The 25,295-nt window shown below is 41.0% G+C and overlaps 2 protein-coding genes across 5 annotated transcripts in view; one reads left to right on the plus strand and one right to left on the minus strand.

The window, feature by feature from the left end:
• Positions 1-9,759, minus strand: part of tgfbrap1 (transforming growth factor, beta receptor associated protein 1) — a 54,483-nt gene extending 44,724 nt beyond the window's left edge. The window contains exons 1-2 of one of the 3 annotated variants that reach the window (XM_069891119.1): positions 9,529-9,759; positions 221-288 (exon numbers count right to left, since the gene is read on the minus strand). Coding sequence is in view for 1 of the 3 variants with exons in the window: in XM_069891117.1 (XP_069747218.1) it covers positions 9,561-9,624 (64 nt within the window). In the remaining 2 variants the exon portion in view is untranslated. The remainder of the gene's footprint in view (positions 1-220; positions 289-9,528) is intronic. The other 2 variants (XM_069891117.1, XM_069891118.1) reach the window with 2 other exon arrangements.
• Positions 9,702-25,295, plus strand: part of c7h2orf49 (chromosome 7 C2orf49 homolog) — a 30,989-nt gene continuing 15,395 nt past the window's right edge. The window contains exons 1-3 of one of the 2 annotated variants that reach the window (XM_069891121.1): positions 9,702-9,955; positions 12,684-12,853; positions 21,618-21,990. In XM_069891121.1, the coding sequence (XP_069747222.1) occupies positions 9,851-9,955; positions 12,684-12,853; positions 21,618-21,990 (648 nt within the window). In that variant the 5' untranslated portion in view covers positions 9,702-9,850. Of the gene's footprint in view, positions 9,956-12,683; positions 12,854-21,617; positions 22,254-25,295 lie in introns of those variants that run through there. The other variant, XM_069891120.1, reaches the window with a different exon arrangement.

Consider the following 25,295-nt stretch of genomic DNA (forward strand, 5'->3'; position numbering starts at 1 on the left):
AGAAAAAAAGGAACAATACACTGAGAATTAATGAGCTCACTTGTATTCTGCAATTTCTCTGGCATCAAGACAACACCCAGATAGTACACCTACTAACGGAACCCCCAAAAATTAATTGATCTACTACTGAAAACATGGTAATCTGATACTTGAGCCAGGTTAGATGGCAAAAATGCCAGGACACGTTTTGTTTGATGAGCAAGCTCAATTAATAACATACCTTGAATATCTCGTTCTTTGATCAGAAGCAATAGCTCTTGTTAATACATGAACAGATTTGTAATCCACCTGACAAGCAACAGGAAACTTCATAACAATGCATTTTACCATTTATCATAGTTTTGCATAGCATATTTCCATCAGGGATTGGGATCCCTTAGCTCTTAAGGTTTACAATTTTATAATAAAGCTCTTAAGATTTTTAAATAACATCCCATCACAAACTGTGTAATTTCAACAAAATATTGGCGATTTTAACACATTTAGTTAAGTAACCTGATTATTTCAGATTAATAAAGTTAGTGTATAAATCAGAGCTTTCTCATAATTAACATTTGAAAGACATATACATCATGATTCAATACTAAAATACTTCAATTTTATTGAAAGCTGATCAAATTATTGCAAGAAAACGCTACTATGCATGAAATGGATTGAGTCCATGATGCATCATGCATGTTATCCCCAGACTCCGCATTCCAATCATATGGTGTTTGACTTCTTGCAACTGAATCCCCAAAACCTAGAGACCGAATTAAAATAGCTAAGATAACAAAACTGCTCAAAAATTCTGCTTTACGCTATCTCCATATCTTTGGTGTTATTTATTCAAAAATAGTACAGTATGTGGGATATAGATGGGCAATAACAAAAGATTGAGCCACAATTTCTTATTTTCCAAGACGGACAAGCAAAAAGCAGTCAAATATCTTTAATGAAGTTTCCTATCTTGTAAATATTTAAAACGTTTTTCACCATCTAATTCTTGGAACTATTAAAGCCCTACTGTTAGGGGCCAGCACGAAACTATCGCAGAATCTCTGGACCAATGCCATGTCCAGGACATCACTGCAGCTGATCTGCATGTAATAAACAAGTTTCTTTTTGGCTATTAATACACTATGCTATTGCATTAAATGTTACCATTCCTTAAATTCAGTCTACTCATGTTATATAGATCAAAACTTCTCAATTTGTTCACAAAAGTCCAAATGGAATGGATAATAACATCCAATAACTCATCAAACCTACAGTGCTGTCAGTAAATATTTCAAAGTCATTTTTTTTAAACCAACAACCATAATAACTTATTTATAATACTAATGCAAAATTTAATATCATGTACCTATTGTCAATGTAATTGCAGAATTGACTACTGAATTTCAGATCAATCCAATCTACATTAGAATTTTATCGAAATAAAATTGAGTGCACTTGATAAATATTTTGAGTTAATTAATAGGTGTCCAGAGCAAATAATGTGGGATAGTGCAGTGCAAAATCAAGGACTAATCTGGAATTAAACTTTTTAAACTGGGCTGACTTCGCTCAGACACAGTAACAAAATTATAATAATCGCTAATCAAGAATTTGTGCTGGATTATCTACATGACTATGTTCACAGAAGGCAATTGGCAAGATTAAAAAAAAATCAAGAATATTACATGACTACTGACCATCTTGGTATCAGAGAATTGACAGAGCTCATGTAATAGAACCTTAGCAAGAGTCATGGCTTTCTGGAGGTAAGGGTTAACAAAAAAACACTGATCACATGAACTAATCTAACATCTAATTATACAGTGATCCTAGCTGCAGAATGCAGTTAATTATTACAGAAAACATTATGAGTAAATAAGCAGTCATTTTAACAAAGTTCCATCCTGGGAATATTTGGTCAAACAGTGTGTAGAATAAAGATATGGTGCATTTCTACATTTCTTCAGCAAATAATTAACAATAATAATGAAATTTTAAAAATGTCAACCATTAATTGTCTCTGTTTTCTAAGTGTAAACATAGGTCTATCAAAAACCATTTCAACAAGCAGGAGGAAGGCCTGACTTTTTACCTGCACCCCAATTAGATGAATGATAAAATGATAGAGTTATTGTCATATACACAAGTGCAGGAACAGAGGCACTAAATTTTTTTTACTTGCTGAGGGTTAACAGGTACTGTTATACACCAACAACAGTATAAATTATATTGGACAACACAGGTTTTGCTTCCTGAAGAGTTTTGGGATTATTTTATAGATTTGGAGCTGCTGATCATGAAAATCACTTGAAATTTTTCCTATCATGTACTGATTTTTAGATACAACGTATTTTTGTGATTTCCTGTCAGATTTTTAACATGATTCAAGTATTCAAAACCATGAAGTGCAACATGTCATTGAAAATTCATTTTCTGCTTTCGCACTTGGACATCTTCCCTGCTGATCTTGGTGCAGTCAGTGACGAACATGGTGAAAGGTTTCACCAGGACATTGCAACCATAGAAAAATGGCATAAGGGCAACTGGAATCCATCAGTGCTGACAGACTATTGTTGGTCCCCGACATCAGATGCTGAATACAAATGAAAATCAGCCGCAAAACACTTTTAGGTCAGTTGAAGAAACAGATTGTGTCAGCATCATTATGTGATTAAAAGTTCATTTAATCATTCTCCAACTTCCTACTGAATACAGCAAATCTGAACTTATCTCTGTGTTCAGCTTGAGGTTGTCTATCATAATCCCCATTTTTTTTTTCAGGAAGCAAACCTTTTGAAAAAATAATTGCTGTCCAGTGTTTTCACAAAATGCCATGGCAGAAAAAGATAATATGGTATAAAAGAATAATGAATAAATATTCATAGTTAGTGCAAGAATATAGGACTTTTGGTGGTACCAAAGAAGTTTATGGTTAAGGTAGAATGGTGAAATTCAAGATTCTGATAGCTATTGGGAAAATAGCTATAGCTATAGGCACCTATAGGTGCTGAATTTCTGGCTTCTGTTCCTTCTGCTTGATGGGAACAGTGAGAAGCATTCAACAGGGGGACGGATGCCCTTTATGAATCTGTTTGCCTTCTTCAGGCAGCATCTTCATGTCTTCAATGGATGGGAGGTCACTGCTCATGATGGACGGTGAGTTAAGTTCTAGTCTGCGAAGCAATCAGTCAGTATACTTTGTACTATACACCTGCAGAAAGAGAATTCAACGACATGCTAAATCTTAGAATGTAAAGGTGTTGGTCTGCCTTCTTCACTGTTGCCTCAATGTTCTGGCTCCAGGACAGGTCCACCAGTATATCAACTCCCAGGAATTTGAAGATACAAGTCCTCTTCACGAGCATCCCAACAATGAAGATGGGTGTGTGGTCCATTAGCCTCCCCTTCCTGAAATCCACAATAAAATACTGGGCCTCGCTGATGTTAAGAGCAAGATTGTTGTTCTGGCACCACTCAAGCAGATTCTCAATCTCCATCCTGTATTCTGACTCATCGTTACCCATTATTCAGACAATAGCGGTGGTGTCGTCAGCAACTTTATAGACTGCTCTGGAGCCAACCTTGGCTATATGAGTGTTGAGGGAATATTGCAGGGAACTAAGCGCACAGCTCTGAGGTGCCCACGTTGATGGTCAGCAAGGATAGGTGGCTGGTTTATCTCCCCTTGCTCCAAAAGGTTGAGGAGGACTTGTTTAGATGGAGAACTCTGCCCATAACATCAGTGGACAGAGTGAACTGTACAAGAATGGAGTTGATGTCAAGGATACAATATCTTTTTCAAACGTTGCCCATCCTGTTGCCCCAGTAATTCTTTAAGAGGCTCAGTGAGTGCGGTGGAATGGCAAGAGGGCTAGGGTCTCCATGGAAAATTTGACAGAGGAATACAAATTAAGGGCCCTAAAATTGCAAGATTTTAAGAAATATTATTGGTATCCCAGACGAGGTTTATCCTCTCACTTTTTGAGGGAGGGGGCCCCCTTCCTGGGCACAAATAAAGGAAAAGATAGCAGGAGAATGGGACACTAAGTTAGTATCCAAAAATTGGACAACCCCATACTAAAACACGTATTCCAGGCATGGCATAAAATACATCAATGTATTGGATTGAAGGTGGGGTGGTCTTCCAAAATGCCTTTGACCCACAATAATTTAATATCCATGATTCTGGGCAATAAGATCCTGGACACTTGGTGCCAGAAAGGGATCAGGTTTATCAAGGATGGTTATGATCAGCAGCAGATGATGTCATTCGAAGAGTTCAAGATCAAATTTGGATTGTCTAACTGAACATTCTTCTGCTATTTGCAATTAAAATGTTTTTTGAGACAAATTAGAACTAACAATGATGTTACAAGAGTGTGGTATCCTGGAAACAGGGGAATGTGTTTAAGTTCATTTCTAGCATGTATTTCTTATTCCAAAGTGAGGCCTTGAAGCTGGGGTAACACTAGTCGAGGGAAAGATGAGAGTTGGACTTGAGCAAAATATTGTTGAAAAGTGGTGGGAAGGTTTGTGTCTGAATAACATGATGGGAATTGCCAATACCTGATACATCCATGTGCAGTAAAATTTTTTCCTGCATCAGTTATACCTCATATTGGAAAAATTACATAAATTAAAGCCAGAAATTTCAGAAAGATGCTCTAGATGTGGTGTAGAGCTTGGAATCTTTGTCCACTCTCTCTGGCTATGTCCGAAGGTGAGACCCTTCTGGGGGGAACTGGGTGACATTCTGAAAAAAATTACAAAAGTAGATTTTCCAGAGGATCTAGAATGGTACCTTCTGGGAGATATTGGGGAAATATAGTTTAGATTGTCCAAACACCAATTTCAGTTTGTGACGGTCGCCTTATCAGTAGCCAGGAAGTGTATAGTGTTGCGTGGAAGTCCAACTCTCAGCTTCGCATTGCATGATGGAATGTGGAAATAAAGAGTGGCACTCCCCTGGAGAAGATTAACATAAGGAAGTATGACACATTCATTGAAGTATGGCAGCCATATCTGAATCACATAGGTTAGAAAATATGAGCAATGTCCATCCCTCCCCCTCTTTTATGAGCCTTGAGTAATGAGGGGGAAAAAATCCCACTGGGAACATAAAGGAGAGAGTGAATTGGAGGGCATGGCACAGATAATACGAGTTTTAGTTTTAATTTTTATTCTCATTTTCATTGTTTATCCCCTATCTTTTATTGTTAATTTATTATTTGGGGTCCAGTAGCATGTTGTCTTTCTTATGTAATTGTATATCGGAATAAGTTATGGGAGAGGGGAGGGAATAAGGGATGGGAGAGGGGAGAGGGGAAAATGCTGGACTCTGAATTATATTGTGCAGAAGGAAAATGTACTATATAGTTTTCTTGGATTTGCATGAGTCTTGAAAATAAAATAATCAAAAAAAAGGACAGGAGGCTGTTAATTCACATTGATTGGGGCCAGCCAATGAGGAAATCGAGGATCCTGATGCAAAGGCAAGAACAAAGTCTTAGATACCCAAATTTGATTCCCATCACCTGGTCACAACTATTTCTCTCTGCTACCTTCAGGCGGAAGGTACAAAAACCTGAGGACCAATACGTCTAGGTTCAAGAACAGCTTCTTTCCAGCAACTACCAGGGTCTTGAACCTCTTCTTTTAATTTTGATTTATTTTAAATTTAGACATACAGCACGGTAACAGACTCTTTTGGCCCACAAGTCCATCCCACCCAATTACACCCACTTGACCTACAGCCTCCTGAATGAAAGGGCGAGAGGAAACCGGACCCCCCGGGAAAACCCACACAGACACGGGGAGAACGTACAAACTCCTTACAGACAGCTCAGGATTCGAACCTTGCTATGAGTCAGCATACAGGATGGAGATTGAAAACTTGGTTGAATGGTGCACCCACAGCAACATTGCACTCAATATCACCAAAACTAAGGAAAGCCAGAGGTATACAATCCAGTGATCGTTGGGGAATCAGAGGTGGAGAGGGTGAGCAAATTTAGGTTCTTGGGAGTCACTAACTCGGAGTGTCTTTCCTGGACCAAACACACCAATGGCATCATGAAAATATGTCAGTGCCTCTACTTCCTCAGCAGATTGTGGAGGTTTGGTATGACACCAGAAACCTTGGCAAATTTCTACAGAGGTGTGGTGGAAAATGTGCTGACCGGCTGCATCATGGTCTGGTATGGGAGCACTAATACCCCTGAGCATAAAACCCTGCAAAAGGTAGCGGATATAGCCCAGGACATCACAGACAAAACCCTCCTCACTATTGAGTACATCTACAGGGAATGCTGCTGTCAGAGGGCGGCAGCAATCATCAAAGACCCACACCACCCAGCATACGTTCTGTTCTCACTGCTGCCATCAGTAAAGGGGTATAGCTGCCATAAGACCTGCACCATCAGGTTCAGGAACAGTGATTACCCTTCCACTATCAAGACTCCTCAATGACAAACTCAATCAGAGAATCATTTAAGGACTCTTATTGTAGTTTATTGATTTTAACTGTATTGCAGTTTGTTTACATTCATTATCTGTTTACAGTTCTTTTATTTGTTTACATGTTCACGGTGTTTATTTTATTTTCGGCACTACTAATTAGTGGCAATTCTGCCATACTCACGGGAAAAAGGAATCTCAGGATTGTATGTGATGTCATGTACTCTGACAATAAATCTGAACTGTGTTGCTTCTTGCTACACTAATTAGAAACTGCTCTGACAACTCAAAAGGACTGTCTGCACTATTGCAGAGTCACTTTTTTGCACTACTAGGATAACTGTGAATATTTATTATCCATTTGTTTCTATTTACAGTCTCTTTTTAATTCAATTAAGTATATTATTGTAGTTATATTTTTTGTTGTTATTTTTAAACAAAATACCTGTTTATTGCAGCATGCAAGAATGTTGGTGCACATGTACATCGGAATCAGAATTTATTGTCAGGAACAAGTCATGAAATTCAGTGATTTGCAGCATTGTACAATGTTTACGAAAAGAACTCTATCGTGATTATTAGTCTTGCTGGTAAGATGTTAAATGCTGAGCTGATTTCAATGAACAACAGTAGATGTTTTTGTGGTCCATGTGATCAAATGCAGAGTGGAGAACACACAAGATGGCATCTGCTGTTGCCCTATTCTGATGATGTGAATTGAAGTGGGACCAAGTCCTTCCTGAGATAGAAAATGATTTGCTGCATGACCAACTTCTCAAAGTACTAAGAGCCAATCAGCTAGTCATTGAGGCAGATCACTTGCTTTTCTGGTACGAGTGGGTGGGCATCAGCAGCAAGAGGTTTGCAAAAACTCCACCCAGTTGATTCGCACAGGTTTTAAGGATGTGGCCAAGTAGACATCTGGACTGAATGCTTTCTAAGTAGTCACCCTCTTTAAGCATCTTTTCACATCAGCCTCAGTAAGTGGGTGCATAGAGACAAGGGGCCATGGGGGCTCATTATTTTCCCTTTTGAAAATGTTTTCAATTTTCATTAAATTCACAGTCAACAATTATTGGGGGTTAAGCATTCAGCAAGTTAAGTTCATTGTTTTGAAGAGTCCCTACATTATTTGAACTCAATTCTTTTGTACAGCAATTCTGTAAATGTAGCTCACATATCTGATGCTCCCCCTACTATCTACTCTTCCTCCCAAAATCCTGATTCCACCTCTTTTACAACAATTGTTGAACCTCTCTTTTCATGCTTGTTATTGCCAAACATTCTAATAAACAGCTTGCTAAACACACTTAGCAATAGCATCTATGGAGAAAGAGTTAGTATTTCAGGTCAATGACCTTTAATCAACAAAAGCACTCATCTTAATGCAGTTCCAGAATGGGAAAGCAAATTGAAATAAAACTGTGATGTGGTAAGCCACATACCTGTGAAATGAATAGGAATGGACAATCAGAATAAACTTCTATTTCAGATTTCCAGGTCCTGCAAATTTTTTGCTTTTAAGTATTTGAACGATCGGCTGGCTTTCCAAATGATACCATTGAATTTGTATGAAAGCCCCAAAATATTTGACAGCAGAACAAAAACCGCTAAAATTACTTGGGCTTTCCGGGCACCAAATATATCTATACCAATGGAAATGTGAGAATACTAGAACTTAAAAGTGTGGAGAATGCATGAAGCATTATCAGTGGTGTACATTGAGGGAAAAAAATCAATAAATATAAAGGAGAGCATCACAGTTAGGATAGCTGTTAGCACAATATAAATACAATCCCAGTGTCCCAGGTTCAAATCTGGTGCTGTGTATGAGGAGTTTGCATTTTCTCCTCCTAACCTGCGTGGGTTTACTCTGGGTGCACCAGTTTCTTCCCACCTTCCATTAGCATACTGGGTTAGTAAGTTAATTGGTTTCATGGGTATATTTGGGGAGTATGGCTTATGAGCCAGAAGGGACTGTTCCCATTTTGTATATCTAAATTAAATTAGAATAAGACCACAGATGCTGGAACCTGGAGCAAAACAAACAGGTGGAGGATTTCAGCAGGTCAAATTTCTGTGGAGGCAAAGAGAATTTCAATATTCTGGCTCAAGATGCTAAAAGTGCAGAGGTGAGAGAAGGGCTGGTAGGTGGAACTACGTGTGGTGGCCAGTAATGGGCAGAGGTAGAAAATCTTGGTTACACAATTGGAGACACAGAATGGAAGGTAGTCAAAGGAAGGGAGTACCTTGGAAGGTCAGTACGAGTGGGAAAGAATATGGTGGTGTAGGTTACCAGGTTCTCTTTCTTCCCCATTATCTAAATTCATTCCTCTGTCCCACCTGATTCAATCTGCCCATCTCACACACATCTATTCACCTGGATTCTTCTCCCTTGGCCTACTTTTCCTATCCTCTCCCTATCATCCCCTGCCCTCCTCACCTCTTTTCATTCTTAGCCCCAATGCAAGGGTCTTGTACAGAAGCATCAATAGATCTACTTGCTTCAAGCTTTTTATGTTCAGAAGAAAATATCTGCTCATTTATGTCAGATTTGGCTGCAGTAGATCCTTTCATCCTTCAGTCAGAATTTTGAACACTTTTTCCAGAGACTAGTTATCAGATTTGGACCAACCCTTGCATTAATACTAAGAATGCTATGCTGTTTTAGATGATACATTTTTTTTAAAAATCCCATGACATTAATTCAACATCTAGTGGCCCCGCAACTAGATTAAAAGTACAGGTTATCCGGTCAGTGGTAAACGCTACTCTGTGCAGAAACTCAGTACGCATTCGTTACCCACAACAGGTCATATACCAACAAGGCGTGATCGACTTTTAAGTTCTCTAGAAGGTCGAGAGAGGGCCAATGTAAATGCACTCCAACATAACTGAAGAATAACAGAAATAATCAATGTTCCAGAATGCATCTGTAAATGGGTTTCACCGACTTTCAGGTCAAGCAAATATTGAGTAATTGCCTCTGAATCATGAATGACCACCCCTTAATCTTGACCAAAGCGACACCCAGACTCCATCACCGTGTTTGCGTTCCCTAAATTACCACGGCCGGAGCCTCAACCCTCTTACCCAAGCCTCCAGATCCGAGCTGCACACCTTACTCGCCAACAGCTGTTCGCCTCCTGCGCCTGACATCCGGTTGCTCCCGGGTCTATTTCCGGTCATGTCTCCTTCGCGGCAGCCTTTACTCGTGGACACGTGATCCTGCTCCTCACCCCGCCCCAGGGGCACGAGCGGTTCGTGTCAGCTCACTCAGTCGCTTCCATCTTCGGAGAGCGCATCCGATCTCCGCACGACGCAAGCTGTCGGCGGTCGAGCAGCTTTATGATTGGCGAGGCGAAGGTCACGTGGGCATCCAGTGGTGTTGATTTGAAGGAGTTACTGAAGAAAAATGGCGGTGGGTGCAGGAGTGGATGGGCCGAGCGAGTTTGATTCCAATCTGATGCTGCATCCTGAGCTCCTGTCCGAGGGTTTCCTCCTGCAGCTTTTGAAACAGGTGAGATGGAGACGTATGGCTGGAGCTCCTCGACCTAGTCGTGTCGATCGTTCGCTTTGTTAGGGCCTGATTCAGATCTCTTTCTTCCTGGATGTCAGTGTAAGATGCATCAAGTGCATTGGAACTGGGCAAATATATTCGCAAAGCGTCATTAATAAATGATACCAAAACCTGGGAAGTTAAGAAAATCTGCAGACACTGTGATTGTAGTTGATTTAAAAATGCTGGAGAAACTCAGCAAGTCACGCAGGGTTCTTGATGTAGCAAAGATAAAGGCTCTGGGCCTGAGGCCTTCATTAAGATGTGAGCAAAATGCAGGACAGGTGCCGGAATGAAATGGTAGGGGGAGAAGCACAATCCCCCCCAGGCTAGAGGTCATAGGTAGCTATGGATGGGAGAAAGCTGAGAAGTGATGGGAAAGGGGTATTACTCTGAATGGAGAGGGAGGGGGTGGAGAGCTGGAGGAAAGGAGATAGAAATGGGGAAGAGAGGGAGTGGCCTAACAGAAGTCAATGCTAATGCCTTCTGGTTGGTGGCCTTGGTTTGGCCACATGTCCATGTGGGAGTGGGATGCAGAATTGGAATGGCTGGCCACTGTAAGATCTTTGCCATTGTTGCAGATGGAGCAAAGGTGCTTAACAAAGTGATCTCCCAGTCTGCGTCCAGTATCTCTGATTATATATCTGCTCCCATGATGAGATCTTCCATTTCAGATCATTTGAGATGATGTCCTTCAAAAAATATGGCTTCCCCACTACCACCATCAACTTTGTCCTTGCCCGTATCTCCTCCATTTCTTGCACATCTGCCCTGACCCCCCTCTGCTCCTACATGCAACAAGGACAGGATTCCCCTATCTCCCCACCAGCCTTGGCAACCGACATGTTATCCTCCCCAGTATCTGATCCCACCACCAGACATATCTTCTCCACCTTCACTCTGCCTTCTTCAGGGACTATTCCCTCATCCTCTCCCACTAATTGACATCTTGACACCTACTCCTGTGCTGCTCTTATGCCCACACTTCCTCTCTCTTCATCATTTGGGGCTCCAAACATTCCTTCAATATAAACCAACATTGCACTTCTGAATCTGCAGGGTCATCTACTGCATCTGGTGCTCTAGCTGTGGCCTTCTCTACATTGGAGAGGCTGGATGCTATGTGTGTGAATTCAGAAAAATATTTACATAAAGAAGGCTGCGTGACTTGGCGAGTTTCTCCCGCATTTTTGTGTAAACAAAACTGAAGTTGAAGAGAGTAAAGTAGCTTACCTAAAGAGAGAGATCAATTGGAAATATGGGTGGAGAAATGACAGATGGGATTTAATTAGGTAGTGTGAGGTGTTGCACTTCGGGAGATAAAATGTAAGATATACACTAAATAGCAGGACCCTAAAGGACACTGATGTACAGAGGAATGTTGTGTACAACTCCATAGCTCCCTGAAAGTTGCACAAGTAGATTGAGCGGTAAAGAAGGTGTATGGCATACTTCATTGATTGGGCCGTTGAATATAAAAGTTGGCAAGTCATGGTGCACCTGTATAAAACTTTGGATATCTTTTGAATAGCATTTGATGAGGTCCTTTGTGTAAGGTTGGTTCAGAGAGCTAAGGCATGTGAAATCCATGATGAATTGGTAAGTTGCATACAAAATTATCTTAGTTGTAGGAGACAAGGTAGCTTTAGAGGATGTTTCTCTATGTCCTTGAGGTTGTGTGGGATTTGGAACAGTACAAGAGGTCAAAGGCAGAGATTGGAATATTTGGGAGAGTTTTTTTAATCATGGCTGGATCTAAACTTTAAAGAAATTTGGCTGTGGACTCTAAAGTATAGATAAATGGGTGATTTTTCTGATTGGATGGCTGTAACTTCTAATGTGCCAGTGTTCAGTGCTGGTGCCACAGTTATTTGCAGTCTTATCAGTGATTTTCATGATGGAGTCATGTGTATTATATTCAGGTTTGGGCATAATTTAAATGAACTGAGGATAATCCAGATATATTTTGGTTAGCACAACACTCTTGCAGCACCAGTGGTCCAGGTTCAAATCAGGCGCAATCTGTAAGGAGTCCCTGTGTCTACGTGGGTTTTCTCTGGGTACTCTGATTTCCTCCCACCTTTCAAAATCCTATGGCATTGGTGTATTTGAGCAATGCAGGCTCATGGCCAGAAGGGCCATGTCTAAATGTAATTTTTTAAAAAATAATGTTTCAAGTACAGACAGAATGGATGCTGTCACGAGACCTAGAATATTTTATGGGAAAAGTTTGCTATTCACTTTGGTGGGAAAAATGTACTGTATTTTAAATTGAGATATTTAATTGGTGTGAAAAACAACCTCTTTGTACAAAATTAGTGAAAATTAACAAGCATGTACTGTAAGTAAGTAGAAAGGCACTATGTGCTGTGGCTAATTTCTATGGTAGTGGTATAACTAACCGGGCTGTTATTTAATTTCCAATAGCAGATAAGTCACTCACGTGACTGAGAATCTGGTGTTATTTATGATCCAGTCATCACTCTTTCAACAGTGCATTCAGTGAAATAATACGGTGAACATAAACCTATTTCTACTAGTGTGCAGGGAGTCAAAAACAATTTCAAAATTTATTGAATAGGATCAAATGTTCTCAAAAGTAACTTTTTCCCCTTTCATAATATCCCAGGAATCAAAATAATGCGAGTTTTTTTTCTGTGAGTAACAAAACCTCCCATTTTCTTGCCAGAGGGAAATAGATACTGAGAACCTGCAAAATGCAGAAAAGGATCGGATTGTTGAAGTATACATTCAGCATGTCATTCCGCTGCCACAAAGAGAATTGCCCAAGAATAGATGGGGAAGAAAGATGGCTGAGAAAAGAGGACAACAGCTCAATCATGTGGCACAACGTAAAGGGTATGTACCGTTAATTTCTGCTTTATACATTGATATCACAAATGTTTTTCAGTGATGCTGTAGAGGTGGTGATATTTCCAGATAACATGTTTCAAAATTCTATAAATTCTGGAACGGTTCCTGTAAATTTGAAGATTGCAGATGTCACCCCATTATTTAAGAAAGGAAAGGTGAAGAGAATGTATTTCATTTTGTTAGTAGAGAAAATCATGAAATTTGTAATCATATCAAAATCATCTAAAAATATGATTGACTGGAGTCGTCTTGGATTCAATTAAAGGGAGTTCTTTGAGGATATTGAAAACTTAAACAAGATAAGGCTCAAAGAGAATGACCAAAGTTTAACAAGATTAACCTATTTAAAGTTGATTAAGTTGCATGACTAGAGGCATGTTAATGAAAAACAGGAACAATCAGTTGCAAGAAACCTGCGCAAATAACTTGTGAAACTACACGACTACATAAGATGTACCTAAGTGCTGCATGACTTGAGTGAGGCTCAGTGCAGGGAATGAGTGACACTGTCTACTCATTCTTTGTACCCCTTGCTCCCACTAGCATCTTCAAGACTGAATAAAGAAACTGTTGTATGCTTAATTGATTCTGCTGTTATACAGTGTGGACTGACTTTCACAATGTATTTTTATGGATTAAATAAGGGGAAGAGTGTATGTGGCACATTTGGATATTCAGAAAGCATTCAGTAATGCCCATGCAGGAAGTTGAAAAGGATTACAACAGGTTAAATGGGGGTAATATGATAGCATGGATTGAGAGTTGGTTAACAAATAGAAAATGAAAAGTGGGGATAAACTGCTAATTTTCCAGTTGCCAGGCAGTTCCTAGCAGGGAACTACAGGTACTAATGCCTGAGACCCAACTGTAGTAAAATCTGGATAATCCACTGTCATGGATTATTCAGAAATCTTCATGGCTCTGTGTCTGGCTCACCAGGGAATGTTGGTCAAACTCCATTTCCATAAATCTGCGCCCTTCATCCCCCTCACCTCCTCTAACACGTTGGTTCCTTGTCTCCTGTGCTCTGCTTTAACTTGCCAGATTCATTGGAATTTTTTTTTAAGTGAATTAAGAATATTGAGCTATTAATAGAAATATCCAATAATTTGGAAACATTGCCAATTCACCATCATCAAGCTATTGGTTGCACCAGATTATCAGTGTTGCACTGTATTCACAATCTAAATCGATTTTTAAGAAGTTAGGATGTAATATTTTGGAATTAAATGGGAATATGGGTGGATAAAGGGGATATAGCCAAGCAATATGATTGAGCAAAAAGATGATGGATAGAGTACAATGGGAAAATGTGTTGCTACTCATCATTACAGGAAACAAAAATGTTCTTTTTTTAACGATGAGATAGCAGGAATTTTTTTTAAAGGAATCTGGTTGTCCTTGTATACAAGTTGCTTGAAACTAACACAAGGGTGAAACAAACAGCTAGGAATGCATATGGTGTAGAGAATTTAAGCACAGCAGCATTATGTTGTGGCATAATTAGGATGGCCTTGGTGATATTACATTTGGAGTATTGTGTGCAATTTTGGCTACTTTCCCTTTGTGTGCAGCTCTGATGGGAATTATAAAATATTCCCATTCAGAACTACTAAAATACAGCAAAAGAACCAGAACCACAAAACCAAACACCCATCAGCAAGAATATCCTAAGGTTGCTGGTAGACCTCGATCAGCAGTCTCCTTCGGCACCTTTAAACAGCTGGTGCTCAGGCAAGTACAACACCACAGCGGGAGTTTTAAGCAGCCAGCAATCAAGCCATTTAAACTTTCTGGAAGTTGCAAGCAGCAGGCGCTCAGTACATTTAAACATCACAGATTTAAAGGGACGGCACACGGACCATTTAAACACTATGGGAACTACCAGCATGAGCCCAGTAAAGAAGACCCAACCAGGTGGACGCGCGGGGGGGGGGGGGGGGGGCTACAGGTCAAGCTGAGGTGCTGACACCAGAGGCTTCCACACCCTATCATCCTCCTGGCCAACATACATTCCTTGAAGAACAAACTTGATGAACTCCAAGCCAGACTTCAACATCAGAGAGTCATCGGGGAATGCTGCATGATGTGTTTTACAGAAACATGGCTAAATGTGGACATTCTGGACATAGTGCTGGAGCTCCATCGCACTGACCTAACACCAATGTCTACAAAAACCAGGGAGGCAGTGTTTGTGTCATAATCAATTCATTGTGGTGCATGGATGTGGCGGTTATGTCCCAGTCCTCCTACTCCAATCTGGAACATCTGACGATCAAGTGCCGCCCATTTTACCTGCCGAGAGAGTTCACCGCCATCATCCTGTTCACATTGTACATTTTGCCCCAGGCTAACGTCAGGCTGGCACTGGAAGGAATGAGCACTGTGATTAGCAGCCATGAGACAACACATCCTAATACCTTCCCAATCATTGTAAGGAACCAATCAGGCCAACCTGAAGACATCTCTGACAAACTACCACCAGTACATCATATGCAAGATCAAGGGAGCCAACATACTCGACCACTGCTACACCACCATGAAGAAAGCATACCGAGCTATACCACGACTGCACTTCAGGAGCTCTGATCACTTGGCTGTACTTCTGCTCCCGGCGTACATGCATAAACTGAGGACCACAGCACCAGTGGTGAAGATGATAAAAGTATGGTCGAGGGAAGCGGAGGAGTGTCTGCAGGACTGCTTTGAATCGGTGAACTGGAACATATTCAAGAACTCATACATAGACTTGAATGAATATGCCACAGATGTCTTCATCAAGACCTGTGTGGATGAGTGTGTGCCCACACACAAATATCAGATGTTCCCTAACCAGAAGCCCTGGATGATTCCGAGAATTCATAACCTACTGAGGGTGAGACCAAGGGCGCTTAAGACCAGAGATCGTGATCTTTGCAAGAACTCCAGGTGCAACCTGCAAAAGATCATCTCTGAAGCAAAGTGGCAATTCCAGAAGAAGCTGGAGACAAACAGATACATGGCAGCTATGGCAGGGAGTACATGCCATTATAACCAACAAAGTGAGAGTGATGGCTGTGATGCTTCATTACCTGATGAGCTGAACACCTTCTGTGTCTACTTTGAGAGGAACCAAACGTGCCTACTGGAATCCCTGAAAAGGCTGAGGACCCTGTGACATCTGTCTCTTGGCGTGACGTCAACATCATTCAAGAGGGTGAACCCTCACAAGGTGTTGGGCCCTGACAGCGTACCTGGCAAGGTACTGAAAATCTGCACCAAGCAACTAGCTGGAGTGTTCACAGACATTTTCAGCCTCTCATTGCTGCAGTCAGAGGTTCCCACCTGCTTCAAAAGGGCATCAATCATCCCAGTACCAAAGAAGAGTCATGTGAGCTGCCTCAATGACTACCACCCAGTAGCACTAACTTCTGTGAACTGTTTTGAGAGGCTGGTCATGGCCAGAATTAACATGTAACTAATGTGACAGATTCTATTATACTTTATATTGTATATAGATATATTTTTGAAGGAGATAGATTTTGGGAGTAGTGCAAGTCAAAAATAAATACTTCCCAAAACAGATCTCGTTTAAAATGCCAAAGCTCTGGTCAAGCCAGACAGTCCAGGCTCCGAGTGCCTTTGCAAAAACTTTGAAGAATGTCTATAGAGACTTCACAAGGTGTTAATTGGACATGCTGTGGAGTAACGGATTATTGTTTTGAAAACAACATGAACGAACTCAGAAGATTGGGTCTGGTGCTGCAATCTGTCTGAATTCACTTTGCTGTTCTAAGAAGATCATGTGGTTTTGCAAGCAGAGAGAGGAGACCAAACAGGTCTCTGTGTGTGTGAGAGAGAGGGAGGGGAGGGAGAGAGGGAGGGGAGGGAGAGAGGGAGGGGAGGGAGAGAGGGAGGGGAGGGAGAGAGGGAGGGGAGGGAGAGAGGGAGGGGAGGGAGAGAGGGAGGGGAGGGAGAGAGGGAGGGGAGGGAGAGAGGGAGGGGAGGGAGAGAGGGAGGGGAGGGAGAGAGGGAGGGGAGGGAGAGAGGGAGGGGAGGGAGAGAGGGAGGGGAGGGAGAGAGGGAGGGGAGGGAGAGAGGGAGGGGAGGGAGAGAGGGAGGGGAGGGAGAGAGGGAGGGGAGGGAGAGAGGGAGGGGAGGGAGAGAGGGAGGGGAGGGAGAGAGGGAGGGGAGGGAGAGAGGGAGGGGAGGGAGAGAGGGAGGGGAGGGAGAGAGGGAGGGGAGGGAGAGAGGGAGGGGAGGGAGAGAGGGAGGGGAGGGAGAGAGGGAGGGGAGGGAGAGAGGGAGGGGAGGGAGAGAGGGAGGGGAGGGAGAGAGGGAGGGGAGGGAGAGAGGGAGGGGAGGGAGAGAGGGAGGGGAGGGAGAGAGGGAGGGGAGGGAGAGAGGGAGGGGAGGGAGAGAGGGAGGGGAGGGAGAGAGGGAGGGGAGGGAGAGAGGGAGGGGAGGGAGAGAGGGAGGGGAGGGAGGGGAGGGAGGGAGGGAGGGGAGGGAGAGAGGGAGGGGAGGGAGAGAGGGAGGGGAGGGAGAGAGGGAGGGGAGGGAGAGAGGGAGGGGAGGGAGAGAGGGAGGGGAGGGAGAGAGGGAGGGGAGGGAGGGGAGGGAGGGGAGGGAGAGAGGGAGGGGAGGGGGAGAGGGAGGGGAGGGGGAGAGGGAGGGGAGGGGGAGAGGGAGGGGGAGGGGGAGAGGGAGGGGGAGAGAGGGAGAGAGGGAGAGAGGGAGGGGAGGGAGAGAGGGAGGGGAGGGAGAGAGGGAGGGGAGGGAGAGAGGGAGGGGAGGGAGAGAGGGAGGGGAGGGGGAGAGGGAGGGGAGGGGGAGAGGGAGGGGGAGGGGAGGGGGAGGGGAGGGGGAGGGGGAGGGGAGGGGGAGGGGAGGGGGGGGAGGGAGGGAGGGAACTGGTTTTTGCAGCATGGCAAGTTGGCAGCTTGTTGAAACTCTATTTTGAAGACTGGTTGTAAGTTCTGCATTCAGCTAGTTGAAGCAACCCAGGTGATCCATACAAATGGCTGACTAGAGTGTTTCACCTGAAATAAGGGAAACAAAAAGGAATTCTGAGGTGACCCGCATAAGAAGAGGGTTATCATTTGGAAAGCCCTGATGGGGCAAATTTCTTCGGCAAGACACTGAAGTGGATTATTGGAGGGAAGCAGTTTGTGTGTGTCCAATGAGCAATAAATCTCTCTCTGAAACCCATGAGAACCTTCCTGAGCAGTAACCAATTACTTTTAAACACCAGAGCTTGGTAAAAATTCATAAATGTTAAATTCTGTGCACAGTAAAAGAATTGCCTGATACCGGTGAACGGAGGAGTGAGAAGTGAGATTGGACTGTGAATCAAAAAACTTTTCTGAACTTGTACACATTACAAACACATGCACTTAGAATTAGAACAGGGATAAGTTCATAGTAATAAGTTAAAGTTTGATCCTGTTTTTATGTTTAAAGACAATTAATAACAACTTTTTAAGTAGCCATTTGTCTTGGTGAATTTTTATTGCTGCTGGGTCTTGGGGTCCTCTGGGCCCGTAACACTAAGCAAAGATCTGGACCCACTGCAAATGCCTATCGTCAAAATTGCTTCACAGCAGATGCAAAGTTGCTGGCTCTCCACTTATCTCTAGATCCCCTTGAAAACAGCAATTCATAGATAGGGGTGCTCTTCATTGACTGCAGCCCGGCCTTCAATAACATTATTCCCTCAGTGCTGGTCAAGAAGCTACAAACTCTAGGCCTCTGTAATTGGAAGATCAGTCAGTACATATTGGAAACAATGTCTTCTCCTCACTGATTATCAACACAAGCTCACCCCAAGGATGTGTGCTTAGCCCACTGCTCTACTCATTATACACCCATGACTGTGGCCAGGCACCATTCCAATGATATCTCCAAGTTTTCCGATGACACCACAGTTGTCAGCAGAATTACAAACAGCAATGAGGAAGTGTACACAAGGGAGATAGGTCAGCTAATTGAATGGTGTAATGACAACAACCTTGCGCTCAACATTAGAAAAACTAAGGAGATGATTGTGGACTTCAGAAGGAAGTCGGGGGAACACGACCCAGTCCTCATCAAGGTCTCATTATTGGAGAGGTTCAAGAACTTCAAATTCCTGGGTGTCAACAGCTGTGAGGATCTGTCCTGAAGCCTCCATGTTGAGTTAGTCTGAGGAGATTCGCTATGTCACCATGTCTCGTAAACTCCTACAGGTGTAGCATGGAGAGAATTCTGGTTGCTTGCATCACTGCCTGGTACTGGGGTGCCAACTCTCGGGTCAAGAATAAACTTCAGAGGGTTGTTGGCTTGGCTTATGACATCACAGGCACCAAACTTCACCCCATTGAGGATATCTATGAGGCAGTGTCTTAAAAAAGCAGCCTCTATCTTCAAAAGACCCCCACCACCCAGGCCACGCCCTCTTCACTCTATCATTGGGGGAAAAAGATGAGCACTCAATGGCACATGGACAGCTTCTTCTCCACTGCCATCAGATTAATTGAACCAAAGATACTGTCTTACTTTTCAGGCACCTCTTTATTTATTTATTTATTATTATGATGTTGTAAGATGATTATAATATGAATGTTTGCACTTTGATACTGCCACAAAACACTGAATTTCATGAGTTGTTCATGACAGTAAATTCTAATTTCTGTTAAACAGGTACTTGAAATGAAGGGAGTGTTGCAAAGATTTACTAGCTTAATTTCTCTTTGGGAAGATCTGGCATATGAGGCAAAACTGAGTGTGCTAAAGTTTTATTCCAATTTAGAAGAATGAGAAATGACTTAATTGAAAAGTACAAAATTCTAATGGGATGATGGATTGTAGGAAAGATCTTTCTCCTCGCCAAGGTGTTTAGAACTTGCACTCTCAAAATGAGTGAGCAATCTGGATTTCTTTCCCCGGGATGGCTCTTAGTACTCTGCCATTATTGCATTTAAAACTTTGATTCATAAATTATTTGCAGTTTGAAGAATTGAAGGTTATTGTCTGGGGTAAATAATTGTTTGAACGGTGAAAGGAGTCAAATTATCTCATTTTTGTTTTATCTTTATGGTCTGCAATTGTATGAGCTACTGCTAATCCTTTCAAGCTATTGTTCATATTTAATTGTATTGAATAAGGTGGAGGATGCTGATGATCATTTGGCTTGCAGAGGGAAGAGAAACATACAGCATTAAGATACTTAACCAAGTGTTGGCAGTAAATTGCTTTTTGGATATTCGATGGACTAGTGCCTCAATTCCACAATAAATTAGTTTTTCTACCTTGTATAGCTCTTTCTGTTGAGTAAAAATATTTTAACATGTAGCTCCATAAACATTTCAGAATATGAAAGAAAATTTTATTGATGTAATTATATAAAGATTTTAGCTATAAACCTTAAAATATTAAAAGAATGCTGTATTTTGTTCTAAAATAGTCCCATTTTTACATTAGATTCTTGCCTAATGTTTTGCACATTTGTGTCCATTCCTACATTGAATTTATGATATTTTGCATTCAAGGGAAATTGTAAAGATAAATCTTCCATTATTGTCATGTAATACTACATTTAGAATGTAACATACATTAAATTCTTTAACTTTTGTCTACCATAAGGCAGACAGAGAATTGCCACTTATCTAGTGTCCCTCAAAAACCAGGTGTTGCTAGGCGGTTTGCCCTCCAAGTACTGACCAGGCCTGAACTTGCTTAGCTTCTGAGGTCAGAATCTCGGGCTTATTCAGGCTATTAGGCTTGCGTCATTAAAAGCAATGAATGACTGACTCAAATATGGGTAGTATCTGTGGTGTAATGTTTTAGACATTTCATTTTTGTTTTTAAACATTTTGTGCAGTTTATACACCCTTTCCATAATATGGTACCATTGAGGCAGAGTAGCAATTAGTTATTTCTGAATTGATTCTGTAGCTTGTCCCAGAACATTCTCATTCCACTATATAATGTGTTTTAGATATTTTAAATTTAAACCTACAGCTCAGTAAAAGGCCCTTCCAGCCCTCGAGCCCATACTGCCTAACTACACCCAATTGACCTATGACCCCTGGTATGTTTTGAACAATGGAAGGAAACCAGAGAGCCGGGGAAATCCCACAGTCCTTGTGCAAACTCCTTGCAGGCACCACAGGATTTGAATGCCAGGGCCTGATTGCTGGCACTGTAATGATATTGAGCTAACCGCGATGCTAACATGCCGTTCAGTTCTCTTGCATGTTTGTTAAATACTCATCTTCTCTATGGGCAGTTTACAGTTGCCTATTAAACTAATAACCAGCATGACTTTGAAATGGGATAGGAAACCATGTCAGGTGAAAAATGTGCAAATTCCACCACAAGGAAAAAAATAAATCAAACCCTGGTCACTGGAGTGTGCTACTTGCAGCATCACTGGGCTACCCTGAAAAATAGTTTATCTTGACTATGTAGAATTTATACTGGACATGTTTATTTGTATTGTTAACACATTTGAACCCCACTTATGTACATAATTTAGACTTGCTGGAATGAATGTCCTTATTCAGTGTCATAAAGAAACAATTATTTAAAAATGTAAGCAATGGTACACTCACCACTGAATCTCAATTGTTTTAGGGGTGAAAGACATTGCTTGAGCTCAACATGCATTCTTATGAGCCTGATCTCTGTCCATCATATTTTGAGCAGAAATTTTACAAAATTCAGAATAGAATATTTTGCAATTTTAGAGTAAAGTATTCAACGTAGACTTTTGTTGCTTATTTTGCAGACCAACAATGGAGGCTTCAAGAAAAAGACCTCTCATTGTGTTTGATGGCAACTCTACAAGCACGAACATAAAAGTCAAAAAGAATGAAAATGGAGTGGCCAATCCAATCAAACATCTCCCAACAGGGATTGCAGGCACGAGTCCCACTAATAATCTTCCTGACCAGCAAAGTGATACCCGCATTCTGACTGATAATAATGCAGTCAAAAATCCAGTTCGAGGTGCTATATCTACCAATGGTATGGCTACCATGAATCATGGAGGTGACATGCCTTTGAAAGCCTCACCTGTGCTGTGCCCAACTTCTCCTGGAGGCACCAATCCCATAAAACTAAAGCGAGCACTTCCAAAAGATGGAGAGGGAGATCCACCAGTAAGTTCTAAGATTTACCGCTTTCGGTCAGACCTAAAAGAAAATGCAGTTATAATGTAACATTTTGCACATTTATGCAATTGAGTTTTTGCAACTACAGTGCTTTTTATATGGATGAAATTGATATGAACTATCTGATGAAGAACAGATTCTATTAAAGAGTGATACTAGAAGCAGACTGTTTTATTGGAGTTGTATCAAATAGCAATGTCCTGATGCTTCAAGTTAGTGCATTTTGTCCAATAAACATAATCATTATCTGAGATTAAGTTTTTGTTTGTTTTTTGTATGAATATGTTTACTGCCTAGTTTTAAATAAACTGTTATAAAAATTCATATTCAAGCCAATGTAGCCTTGTTCGTATCACTTTTCACTACATTTACATTTGTCACTCTGTGATAAATTTGCCAAAAACAGTCGATGCTGAAAATGCCAATCAAGTTGGGCAACTTTTCAGGAGAAAGAAAGAGTTCATTTCAAACAAATGGCCTTTGATAGGAACCAGCAACTATTTTTAAAAAACTGATCTGCTCATGGACTCGGCTCCATCTTCCTGCCTTCTCTCCATAACCCTTAATTCCCCTGCTGTGCCATAATCGATCTATGTGTTAAAGATATTTAATGAAGCAGTCTCTACTGCTTCCTCAGCCAGAGAATTCCACAGATTTACTACTTTGGGAAAAGCAATTCTTCCACCTCTCCATCCTAAATCTACTCCCCTGAATCTAAAGCTTGTGTCCCCTAGTTCCAGTCTCACTAGTGGAAACAACTTTCCTGCCTCTATCTTATCTACGACTTTCATAATTTTATGTTTTTATAATATTCCCCCTCATTCCAAAGAATATAGTACCAGATGACTTCAACTCTACTCATGGGCTAACCCTCTCATCTTCAGAATCAATCTGGTGAACCTCCTCTGCACTACTCCAAAGCCAGTATCTCCTATCTCAAGTAAAGAGACTAGACCCGCAAACAGTGTTCCTGGTATGGCCTCACCAGTATCCTGTACATAACAGAACCTCCCTGCTCGCAATGAAGGCCAACATTCCATTTGCTGTCTTGATCACCCTTTACAGGAACAGAAAATACTGGACACAGGTCAGATCACATCTTTGGGAAGAGAAATAAAGTTAATGTTTCAGTTCAAAGGTCACAGATGCTGCCTGATTTAGGTGTTTCCAGCAATATCTGGTTTTAATTCAGATTTCCAGTATCTGCAACTTTTTTTTGCTTTCCAGTACTGTCATAAAATAATTACAACTTCTGTTCTGCTCACATGTGCTCCTTAATTGTTGATGAAAGTACTATGTCTAGTCCTTTTATTATTGTTAACAGAAATTAAGTGTTCGTGCTCCATTTAAGACAAAGTTATACTATTTCCAATTATTTATTGTATTTGTTGCTAAATCAACTGCCTGCTCGTATCTAGATTGATGATATATTACCTTGAAGTTAATGTTATATAATGGTGAATCTTCATCAGGCCCTGCTTGATCTCTGAGTGGAGACTGTACTCTTGGCCATGAACTACATATGGCACCCACCCCATCAATTACTCTTGTTCTGGAAACTTGATTGTTTCTGCCCACGGCGGTTCATATTGTCTTTTTTTTTGTGTCTGGCGGATTGATGAAAAAGAATATGGTTAATTTAAAACTGAAATACCACAATCTCTTACTAGTGATTTGAAAATGAATGAAAACATGGATCAGTGCATTTATGGAATTATCTTTGAAGACCTCTGGTGCTGGGCAGAATGGGTATACTTGGCAAAGGATTTTCCTGTCCCTGACAGCTTCAGGCCAGAAAATGGTGCACCAAACCACAGCCACAATCTGAAATTGACAGCTTAATACACTCATCTGTGTTCCTATTTAGTTTCCTGGTGGTTTCCTCTTTGTACTTTAAACTGAGAAAGATCATGGCATAAGCCAAATCTAATTTTCTTAAGATCCCATTGCCCCACAAACAAGAGAAAAGATGAAGTTGAGCAGTAAAGAAGTGGAACACCTCTTTCTGTTATCCTGTTTCTAAGGTGTTATTGCACCGTGCTCCACAATTGAGGAAGCACAATGATTAATACTCTTGAATTGATTTGCTTTTTTCTAATTTGCCCAAATATTCATGCCATTAAGAGCATCACTTGACTGAGTGCTATCAGCTGGCTCAGACATGAATCAGAAATTGTTTTTTTAAATGCAAATCTTTACCTTTTGAAATGTTGAAAGAATTTTATTAGCTTGGTTCAGAAATAATGGAGTACCACGCTATAATAAATACTAACCAAATCGCGTGCATTTGTAGAGATCTGGGAATCAGTCTATCAGGATTTAAAAGTTCTGCTTGAACTTTTACCTTTGAGTTTAAGTAGTGTTTTATAAAGACTTATTACCACTTCCTTCTACAATTTTATCTCTAGTCTTTTTTTTTGCGATATTTAATTGGCTAATAACAATGTATCCTTGGTAAGAGCAAGTAATTAACTTAAACCACAATTTTAAGCATTTTCATTAATTACTGAACAAATTTATTCAATCCTTTACTCTAGTTTAAAATGTATATTGTGTTGGAAGCCAGCCCTAGGCCATATTTTCAGGATGAATTTATTGGTAGATTCAGCTAATGGTGCTCATTCTCGGGCCTTTGAAATTTTAGATGAGTCTATTGGGCACATAAATATTATGTATAGATTCATGTCATATTTAATTTACCTTCATAATTGGCAAATTATTCTGTATGCAAAAGTACAAACTGGCTCAGGCAGCATCCATGAAAAGAGCTGGAGAGTTGATGTTTCAAGTTGAAACCTTGCTTCAGAACTGACCATGGAGAGAGAAGACTGCCAGTATTAAAGGCAAAAGGGGTAGGGGCCAGTAATAGTGGGTGGGCTGAGAGGTGTGACAGGAAGATGGATCCAAGTAGTAAGCAAGAGGAATGAAGTTGGGAGATTGATAGGTTAGACCAAACAAAGGAAGGAAAATAAAAAATGGCAGGCAGAATGATTCTGTATTTTAAGTAAATAATTTTTAGTCCTTTAAAATTTGATTATCTGAGGAATATCCATATTAAGTGCTAAAATGTTTAAATCAGAAGTTTTCAAATGCTAATCGATTGCATAAAGTTTTATAGATTTTGACATTCACATGTAATGAGATAAAACAAAGAAGGAAATGCTTTTCAAACTGGTGTAACTTCAGATCCATTTTATTAATTTGATAGAGAGAAATATTCCGTGTATATATTGAGATATTAATTAAATATATAGCTTTTATATAATGCAATGAAAAATGAGTCACACATCAAT

The sequence above is a fragment of the Narcine bancroftii genome, chromosome 7 (genome assembly GCF_036971445.1).
Source record: "Narcine bancroftii isolate sNarBan1 chromosome 7, sNarBan1.hap1, whole genome shotgun sequence".
Classification (NCBI taxonomy): Eukaryota; Metazoa; Chordata; class Chondrichthyes; order Torpediniformes; family Narcinidae; genus Narcine; species Narcine bancroftii.